The sequence below is a fragment of the Gopherus flavomarginatus genome, chromosome 2 (assembly GCF_025201925.1).
Source record: "Gopherus flavomarginatus isolate rGopFla2 chromosome 2, rGopFla2.mat.asm, whole genome shotgun sequence".
In the NCBI taxonomy this organism is placed as follows: Eukaryota; Metazoa; Chordata; order Testudines; family Testudinidae; genus Gopherus; species Gopherus flavomarginatus.
The window spans coordinates 64,460,354-64,471,326 of record NC_066618.1 but is presented as its reverse complement, the minus strand read 5'-3'; the positions used below and the strand labels follow the sequence as shown (position 1 = coordinate 64,471,326).

At 42.3% G+C, this 10,973-nt stretch overlaps 1 protein-coding gene across 1 annotated transcript; it reads left to right on the top strand.

Annotated features, from left to right (window-relative positions):
* The first annotated feature begins 7,571 nt into the window (after positions 1–7,571).
* LOC127044618 (thioredoxin domain-containing protein 17-like) lies at positions 7,572–8,084 on the top strand. Its single transcript, XM_050939708.1, has one exon. It carries the CDS (start codon positions 7,572–7,574, stop codon positions 8,082–8,084), a length of 513 nt encoding a protein of 170 aa, XP_050795665.1.
* Positions 8,085–10,973: the final 2,889 nt, after the last annotated feature.

Sequence of the window (10,973 nt, the reverse complement as noted above, 5' to 3'; positions counted from 1 at the left end):
TATCATTCCTATATTCTTAACAATCAGTGCAATTCCAGGCACTGCAGAGGGTCTGGAACAGGGCTGTGCACAAGAGGTGAGGAAATGCCTATGATTTGTATAGATGTGGATTGTTGTTTCCCGTATCTAAAGAGCTTTGCTTTGAATGATTGGTTTTCTATAGGATCCTGTTACAGGATTGCTACTTTGTCTTTTCATTTCTTGCACTGGACATCAGAGAAACTTGATGCTGGTGACATCTGATGTAATATGAGTTCAAAGGGCTCAGTGCAGCTGTAATCCACCTTTCCACTGCTCTGATCCTCTGGGGGCTGAGATGCCCTCAACATAAGGTAAAGTTATATTCTCTAGAAAGGTCCTATAGGCACCAGTCCACTGGCCAAAGGTCTATCCGAACATTTTGATCTCTGACCCCGACCATACTCACCCGCTAGCATGCCTCTCTCCACCTCTATGCTCCTTTCCACTAGCTGAAGATTCCCCCATTCTTTCCAACCTGGCTCTTTTATAACTAGCTTAATGTCCTCTTATTCCATCTTAGCAGGGGCCAACAGATCTGTTTCCAAATAAATTAATGTGTACAGTGGTTCACTCTTCTGAATTAAAAATGGCTGTGGATCACCTTCTGGAGATAAATCCCAAGAGCTCCCATTAGAAGACAAGAAAATCTGGCTTATAGTGATATTAGTAGGCTGTTACATGAAAAACGTTGATACAATACTGCTGCTTTGGCAGGTACTGCATACTCTGGTGCAGCAATTTCAGGTTGTCCCTTCAATCTATATGCAGAAGTCCCACTGATATAATTGAGAGTATTTCTTTGTGTGAAATGAGGATAGAATGTGGCCCACAGGAAGATTTTATAGTTTTATTAAGAAGAGACTTAGTTTCCTAAATGTCCTGTTGTAGCTTTAGGGCTGTGAAAAGCAATTTCCCTCTATTTAGAAAAATGTTTCCTATTTTCTGTTCTGTAACATGACATACTTGACTTATAGTTTGGCTGTAGTCATTTCCTTTCACTTTCCTAGGAAGAGATTACCATAAAAGAATGGATGAATATGGCTGGCTATGTGAGACTAGGAAAAGAAAAATAAAATGCAGTCTCATGGGATTAGACTGTGTAACTCCTCTTCATGTGGCCTCTTTGCAGGGAACATTGAAACCAGTTCTTCCTCTTTTTAGCCTGAGCAGCAGGTTAATCATACTTCCTTTCCAAATACCATAAGAAGTCAGAGAGAAGCTGCCAAAAAGAATTGATCCCTGAAGAAAACTGTGCTTGCACAACCCAGCCCTGTTAGAAATGGTAAAATCTTCAGTGTAATCGTGGTCACATTCTCACTGCTTTCAAATAGCAATTGAAAGGCATTCTGAATTAATTAAAAATTGTTCCATGTTTTTGTGTTGAACACTCCTTCAATTTTAAAGACCAAGAAAGTTGGCAAACTACTACCCAGGCCCTAACCTCTCTTTGCTAGGCATGGTAGTCAAGAAGTTAATGCAAAACAGTCTCCAGTATCTTCTGTTTTCTGCCACTATCCTGTGCCCCTCTCAGTCAGGCGTCAGGCCAGGCATAGTACCGAGGCAACACTCTGGTGGATGACCTCTGCTTTTTCATAGACAAGGGAAGCACATCCATATTCATGCTGATGGACCTCTCTGCACTATTTGATAGAGTTGATACCAAATACCCTGCCTCCAAGAAGCGGCAGTAGTGAAAATGACTCAGGCTCTTCCTCTCAAACAGAATCCAGATAATTATGAGCAATGGTTCCTCCATCCCAAAGCGCTCTCCAGTGGACTCCCACAAGGTACCATCCTCTTCCCCTTATTATTCAACATATAAATGGAGCCATTGGAGAGAAAGGGAAACAGCATTGTTGGACAAAACCCTGCACTAGATCTCCTTTACAACAAAAGGTAAACAGTACTGTCTTCTAGCTTTCTCCATGCGCAGCAGAAATCAACACCCACTGGATAAGGTGGACCCAGGCAATAGTCAGATGATGTAGACAGGAAGAGGGAAGCACTTTGAAGAAATCCGCAATTATAAAGGGTGTCTATTCTAGATTGCTAAGCCAGACCACAGCCTGGGGATCCTTTTGAACATCCTGTAGGACTGAAGAGTCCAAAGAGTAAAAAATACCTGCTTCCCTCTGCAAGTGGGCAGAAGATTGCCTCCCATACTGTCAGGCATGGACCTGGCCATGGTGACTGACACATTTGTGATCTCAGGCTTGCGTAAACGCGACACAATGAAGCCACACACGCTGAGAAGGCTTCAGTAGGCACAAAATGTAGCAGTTTGTCTGTTTGGCAATGTAAGTCACCTTGAACAAAATGCCCTAGTGCTCTATGCTGCAGTGGTTGTCAAAGATTCTCATTGGGATTGGCCCTCCCCACCAAAGCCAACCCCTCAGCACGACGGATACAAACCACTAGAACATGGAAACTGCTGACCAGTAAGATGAGGCTCGTGAGCGCAGGAGGCAGAACTTCCTCAGGACCTGGGCCTAGACTACAGAAGCCACTGCCACAAGTGATAAGAACAGCCATGGAACTAAGCACTTCCACAATTAAATGACAAGACTCATGGCCCCAATTTAGATTGCCCACAATGGTTACTTCACATTCATGGACACACAAACAAATATAAACAAGCAAACAAACAAACACTGAATTAGCTAATCTGGCCTAAAGACTAACCAAGTTACTTCTCCCACTGGCTGGGAAGGAAGAAAGAGAGAAGGGCGTACGAGGGAGGTAAGAGAAGAGAAAGTGATTTAGGTTAAGGACTCCTGCTTCCCCAATCTATTGAATAGTGCCAGACACACTGATGATGCTCTACAAATAAACATCAAGTTAAATCCTAGCAAATGGCTATGCTTCAGGACATGGCCACTGTATATCATGCCTTACCCTTAGGTTATATAAAGCTGTATCTTGCAAGAGGTGTGGCACTGTGTAGAGGAGGGCCCATATCTTGTGAATACCATGATGTGCACACTTGGAAATATTGGAGGACAGTCTGTGGAAACTGTGGCACTTGGCAGAGTAGGAAAACATGGCTGCTGAGGCTTACAGCCCTGGTAGAGGAGGGGCTGTGGAACTTTGGGAGAGGTAAGGCTTTAGTCAAGCTAGGGTCATGGCTACCTGTAAGAGGTGTGAACAGGGTATGGCACCGGGAGACTTGTGAGGGGTTTAGCCCTGGGTAGCTGCACAGAGTCAGGGGAACAGGGACTTCTAAGAGGTGTAGCATTAGACAAGGTGGGGCTTATGGGAGCTCATGAAGTTTATTGCACTGGGAAAGTTAAGGGGAGCATATTAATGGTGTGTCACTGGGGGGAATGGACTGGGAAGGTGTCTAGTTTTTGCAATGGGAGAAGAGAGTACATTTCAATGTCAGAAGGAATCCTGTCTAGTCATGGCTGCTCCTCTGAAAAAATCTTTTCTTCACAACATCTGTGACAGCAAATATTTTGTGAAGAGTTAAGGTCACCTCTGAAGTTTTGACCTCATTCACTTTGAAATTGCTTAAGATTAAGTGATTTAGCTGAGCATAACATATGGTAGAGCGAACTGGGCGGGCATCTCAACCTCCTCAGCCTTAGAGACTGGGAACACACTGTACTGGATGCTGGGCAGACTCCAAAGTCATTATTTATTTAGTGAATCTCATTTAATATACACATAAAAGAAACACCAAAATCTCACATAATGGAGGCTTAAGATTGAGCAGCACTGAGACATCCATTCAGGGCCTAACTCTGACACTGAATCCAATCCCAATCCAACAAGTGCAAACTGTTTGTTTAAAAAACAAAGTGGGTATTCTGAGGCTTGTCCAATTTTACACCAGCTCCCCTAAAAAGTCTGTGTGGGAGGAATGGCCAGTCCCCATCCCACAGTGTCTTTGGGAATATAAATGATGAGTCATTTCAGCTGGATTCAGTGTAACAACTCAAAGTTACCTGATTTTCAGGAGGCTGCTCATCACTGCAAGATGTCATAGCAACCTTTATGTGAACCTTGAATTGCCTGGATATCGTAGCATACGTGGAGTCTGGCCCCTCATTCTTTGAGCACCCGAAAACTTCCATTGCAGTTTACCGGAGTGCTTGGATCCAAGGAAAGTAGGATCAGGCCTATGGTATGTAGCACTTAGGACTTTCTACTGTTTTGAGATGCTTTGAGAGAGAACTGCAAAGGATAGTCTGAGCAGAAGAGAGCCTAGTTTAGATGGGTTGGCAATTTGCATTGTATTAGGCTCTTTACTATACATTCCAGTGTAATGTTATTTTAGTGCTGTTGTTCTTTTTCCAGTTTATTGCAGGTGGAAAAAGATCAGACATCTAGAGCAGCTGCCTAGTCATTTACTCTCTATCCTGAGTCAGTAGCAGGTAAGAATAGGCGGGGGAAGGTAGCTTTCCAATCATAAGTAGTGTGCCCTGAGTCCTAGGAAACAACCCTCCAAAATAATTTCTGCTTACAAAAATAGTCATTTTGTCCAGGGGACATTTTAAAAAACTTTAGGCAAGAAATTATAAGTTTTATGTCAAATTCTCTCTGCATAGCCAAACAATGGTGATTATCTCTGTGTGAATGGGAGATGCCTGGTCTCATGTAACTTTAAACTAAGCTTACAGTGAACCTCACTCGGTTAGTAATGACCATTTGTATTCTTTTTGTCCCCCCAGGTATCATGGTGGTTGTGCACTAGAAATACATTGATATATAGTTAGATGCTCTGATCCTCTAGTGGAGCAATTTTGTGCCACTGCCCAAAGACATTTGCAATCAAAATAGACAACATAAAGATGCAGGATTGGATGCAGCAAAAGAAGCAAAAAACAAAGTGTAGGACTGATGAATCACAGAAAACTTTGGGCCAGGTTGAGAATTCCTTATTCCCAGTGGTAAACCGGTTCTCTCACAAGTAGTTCCATTGACTTCAGTGGGACTACTAACAGGAGTCATTGCTCAGCAATGGCATGTGAGATGGTTCAAAATCTGGTCCTTTATAAAATTAAGAGGTTTTTGGGAAACTACTTTATGTTCCTATAGATCTGCAGCTGTTCTGTCCAGCAACTCTGAAATTAAATGATAGTACTACTTTCTCAAAGGAAGATAGACTTCAGTCAATCTCATTCCAGAGGCATTCAGCATATGAACTAAATACCTCCAGTTAAGTTACAATATCACTCAAGCCTTTGCAATCCTGAATTAAAATAGAGCTTGACATTTCTACATAATAAAGCACAAAAGGCTAAAACCTGGCCTAGATAACAAGAAGACAATTCTGAAATGGCCATTTAAAGATAACCAAGGAGGACCTCAGAATACAGAGGTTATTTGCCCTCTCTCTCTCTGAACCAAATCCAAAACCTACTGACATCAATGGGAATCTTTCTAGTGATTTCAGTGAGCTTTGTCTGAGGCCCTCTCTTGCCATCCTGTGATATTTTTTGTACAGACATAAAAAGGAGCAGACTGCAAGGTTCTACTTTATCGTCCACTCTGTTCTAGCCAACCAGGTGTTTTCTCTGTATGCAGTAAAAAGCAATCTCTGGGAGCACAAGCTTGAATCTTAAACCAAGTCTCATTATATATATATATATATATATATATATATATATTAACGGAAGAGTGTTTATTCATTGAGAACAAAGAGAGACTAAGCAGAGGATTCAGAACAGATGTAAGAAATGTTCTCCTTATTTGGAAATGCCTCCTGTAACACTATAATTCTCCAGGGGTCACACACATTTTGTCCATTAGCATCCTTCTCATTGACTTCTGGTCTACTGACGTCAAGCCTTCCCAGCATTTCAGAACTTTTCAGGGAAATCTTCTTTTAAAACATAAGAGAGCAGTTTAGTAGCCTGGGTTTGGCAAAAGCTTCACATTTCAAAGATGATACTGATATAAGAAGATATGATATTATCTATGTAATTTCCAGTTGTTCCTGGAACCATTATACTGTGAAGACCATTGCCAAATCCTTAGTAAAGGCAACTCAGTAGGGTTGCAAGAGTTAACTGAAATTAAGATTCTTTGACATCTTCACGAAGAAAAAAAACCCAGTTTCATTGCAAACAGTTCAGGTTTTAAGAGATTATGTCAGGCTGTAAATGTCTATGTAGTCGAGAGAATAGCTTTGCTGGTAATAATGTCTTTCTAATTTACACATAGCACCATGAAGTGGTGGCTACAAAGATATTCTCCTAATGAGGACATTTGAGTTATGACATGAGTGCAGATTTTTAAGGTTATTCTTAGAGGACTCACTTTGAAACATAATGTTACGTGCAAAAGTATGGGGCGTCACAGACAGAGAGAGGATAGAGTGAGGGGTGATCAGATAAAGTGCTCCTCAGTTGTATTTTAGGGCTTTGTTTGTTGGCATATTTGGTCTGACATGCCCTAATGGATTTCCTGATAGAAGGGAGAAGGGCACCTGATTTAGGCTTTCACTGAGGGATTTCTGATGCAATTTTAACAACCTGTGACCGCTTGCATACAGGCACCATGCTCATCAGCAGGAATTAAACCTGGGAAATTCAGTGCTAAAAATCTAGGCCTTTAGCCACTTGAGCTTCAGGATAACTCCTTTAGCTGGGAATAAAAAGCAAAATGTTATAGTAATCAGGGTCAACCACTAGGGAAGGCTAATCAGCAGTTAGAAGTTGCTAGGCAATAGTATCTTGCCCCTAGGGTATAATCAACCAATTAAAGGTGTTCCGACAACGTCATGCCTGCATCTGGTGTTTCGCTGTATTATCATTCCCTTTCATGTTGGATGTGCAGTGCTTCTGAAGTTTTAAGAAGACTCCTTCTTGATCAAATGGTTGAATTTAACTCTTCAGTAACTTAGTGTTTTTATTATTTCTCATTTGCCTTTGCACTCTTAAACTATATTACTCCAAACACAACACCTATGAACTTATGCCTCTTTTCCTCTGAAATCCCGAGTCAGAATTATTAAATAAACTACATTGTGCTAGCATTGGCAATCTGTTATTACTGGTAATAGTAAATTTGTATTAAAATTCTATCATATATTGTAATGAGCCAGCTAGTGTGCATATGTAACCTATGCCCTAGTAAATGGAACCCTGTGTGTCATAGGCTCTATGATGCCAGTAGCTTATGGAGATCCCCTTTACTTGTGGAAGGAGGATCTGAGTTCTATCTCTTGCTGTGACATTCTGGTTCTATACAGCAACAACCAGGAAGTTCTTAGGCAAGCAGAGATATGTTACAATATAGTTTTATGGTATAATGACACAAAGTAAAATGAGACATAAACATTACATAGTATATCATATCTGAATAATTTGTGTGTCAGGCCGTTAATGTTTATGGTTAGTAAGACAAGATGTTCAGAAAGGGTTGTCCTACTGATGAAGTTCTCTTATATAAAGAAAGAGAAAACTGGCTAAGACACCATCATAGAAAACGTGTCCATGTGATAATGTGAATGGCTTGGCTCACTCTTCATACTGCATTCACATTTCCTTGTTGCATTTGCAAAGACTGCAGGTTTCTAATCATAGCTTCATGGACTTATTATTATGTGTAAATCAGAAACACATGATTATTCTGCCAGTAAAGTACATGGGTTTAAACAGCAGCCTGCTGATCTTGCTAGCTTTGGCTCCCTTTATCCTAGTATCTGTGCAGCTTGCAAGGTTTCTTCCTTGCAGGCGGCATGCAGCTATAGCAAGTTCGTGCAGGCTGCCCAGCAGAGCCGTGGCCGGCTCGTCTTCGTCTTGTTCTGCAGGGACAAGGATGCCCAGGGCCAGAACTGGTGCCCGGACTGCGTCACTGCTGAACCAATTGTGCGGAGTGAATTAAATAGCCTGCCCAATGGAGCTGTATTCATCTACTGCCAAATCGGAGACCAAGCCTACTGGAAAGACCCCAACAATGAGTTCAGAAAGAATCTGAAACTAACTGCAGTGCCAACACTACTTAAATATGGGACACCTCAGAAGCTGGTAGAAGAAGAATGTCTTAACAGAGAGCTTGCGCACATGTTGTTTACAAGATTAAGTTTTTTCTTCTTTAGTCAATCATTTATCTAGAAAGTAGATACCCATTATCTTCAAGCTGCTGGCCATTTTCATTTAAAGGAGCCATAATGTATTGCTTTATCTCCATTCAGACTTTAAACTGTCAAGAGCATTGGCTGAGTGACCAAAATAAATGCCATGAAAGTGCTGGTACAGAGCATGGGAAGGGATCTTGCAACACTAGAAAACTGTAACTGACCCTTGTGCTGAATTAAACTCCTACTTGCAAAAAAAAAAAAAAAAAAAAAAAAAGTAGGCTCCATGATGAGTGGACAGTTGATTTTTATTTCCCAGTAAGAAATGGTGCAAGTTGGTTAAAGACTTTCCAATGTAGTAAGCGAGTGAGAGAGAGAGAGTTGTGGGAGTCTGGTAGAAAACACTACACTCACCAGAAAATTGCACATCATGATTTCAATCTGGGGCGCAGCCTCTTACAGCTGCGTAGGCTGAAGAAGTCTGGGTCTTTTGAAAAATAAACTACTATTTTAAAGAAAGATACTTTTAGCCTTCTCAACTTTTGTGATGTCCCCAAGTACCCAGTTATATTATTTGGTGGCCTTCTTAGCATCTTGCCTTCCTCTGGAACAGCTGACACTCATATTCTTGCTCCTACAGGTGTGTTCAGCTCTGTTTGTTCAGCTCTGGTGTGCCAGCACATACCCTTCTGACAAAGTTTGTTGAAAAGGAACAAGCTGTGATGAGGAGTGTGTAACAGCACCAGGCAATTTAAAAAGACATTGAGAAAAATGTGCCACTGAGAAAGTGGGAAATGTAGTCTGTTCCAGTCACCAGAGCTGATAGCAGCTGAAATATAGTATAAAGTACCATTCAGATTGAGACTATTGTATTGCAATCTCCTCCCATCCCTGTTGTGTCCCAGAGAATACCCCATTTTCTACAGTTTTGGCTAGCTGTGTCCTCCAAGCCCACATCAGGACTACAATTCTTCTCAGTAACGAGGACTGGCTGAGATTCCCTCATGAGGGTGTGATTGCTGGCCCAGGAGTCACTTACTGTGGAGAGCTGCAAAGGACATGCTTTACTGGGGCTGCATGCACTGCACTCCCAGCCCATGCTGGCTCGTCATACAAGAGACTGGGACATATGAACATTTCACACTGTTGACCCCCAGCAGAAACGCCAGTTGCCTACATGAAAGTCCATAGCATTATTACAACACAGCAGGCTAAATTCTGCCTTCAGTTACATATACATCACCACATCTAAGTGAACTGGGCTGCCCTGGTATAACTGAGGCCAGAATTTGACTCCCTGTTGCTTGCTTTTGCCCTGTGGTTATTACTTTGCCCTCACTTTATAATTCTGGATTCACCTTAATGCAGCTTGCCCTGGAGTAGTGAAAAAAGACAAGGAACTTGATTTTCCAGTGCCTGTCCCTGGGCACAGTCATGTACACCTACGCACAGTGGGGGAAAGCCCAACCGAATCAGAAAAGGAATATTGTACAGCCACTTTGGGTGGGCAAAATGACACCACAAGGTACTAGGCAATTGTGAGTTGGGCCAAAGTTTTCTCATCAGGTGGGTTTTCTTGCAGTGGTGCAGAGAGCTGTTCCTGTCTGCCTGCATGTCTCTCTCCAGCATGGGAAGAACAGTGACATTTGAAACCCTAGCAGTTCTAGTGATGGGTGAACCTCAGACAGTCCCGACATTTAGTTTGAAGAAGGGCCCACGGGTCCAATACCAATATCCGCCCCTTCCTGAGTTCCCTTTCTCTGTGCTCCCCCGCTTTCTTTATCTGCCAGACTTCTCCATGTGTCCTCCCACCCGGCCTACCTTGTCAATAGAGCACAGGCCCAGGGCTCAGGTGATGGGTTCAATTCCCAGCTCTACTACAAGCTACCTCTGTGACTTTAGGCAAGTCACTTAATCTACACTGAACTTCATCTCCCCGTGTGTAAAATGGGAAGAGCAGCTTTTCACTACCCCCACAGGGCTGCTGTGAAGATGAAATCCATTCATGACCACCAAGTGCTCAGATACTAGGGGGCTGAGAGGTTTATAAATTCCTACATAGATAGGTCAATGTCTCTCCTCTCCTTCCCTTCTCTTGACAGCCAGCTTCCTCTTCTCTGTCCTTAATTTGCCTTCTAACTCCCCAAATCTTTACCCCCTAAATGACCTTTGGATTCCTGAATTCACTCTTCTTTCTCCCCTAAATACCCTCTCCCTGATCTTCAGCAGGCTTCCTGTTGTCAGCAATATTTCCCCACAGCATCTCAGGCCTGGCACTCTCGCTGGCTGACTTTTCTATTCAAATCTCAGGCATTCCAGGGCTTCCCAGACTCAGAGGCAACCCAGAACACATTTCCATTTCCTGACCCCAGGGAGGACCTGGAACTCATGTGAACCAAACACTCCAGCTTGCCCAGAAGGGTTTGCCAGCCCTGATGAGAATCCCAGATGAGGCCAGTTTCCTCAGCCTACCAAAATGGAGATAATAATTCACCTTTGTAAAGCACTTTGAGAACCTCATTGAAAGGAGTGAAGTGTTGTTTTTAATGTTGTATTTATTAATTCCAAGCAGAGTTGGAAGCTTTCTGTGGGGATGGAGACTAAACTGGACACGCTTAGCATGTTTGCACTTATTAGGTTTACATTTTCAAAAATCAGAAAAGGTTTGGAGCAAAATTTGGACTGAGATTTGAGTCAGTCAGCCCTAGACAGATCCTATCTCTACCTCCATAGTACTGTGTTGTCTACATTTCAGTGATCAGTTGTACCTTGTGTAACACATACATAAAAGTGTGGCTGTTATTTGCTCTTATCTGATCTACATTCTTCCTGTCACGGAGTGTTTAGGATATGGATGCTACGTGCTTTCTTGAGAGCATGCTTTAGTTTTAGTTTAATTCATGTGAAAGTATCGGGACAGATTCTT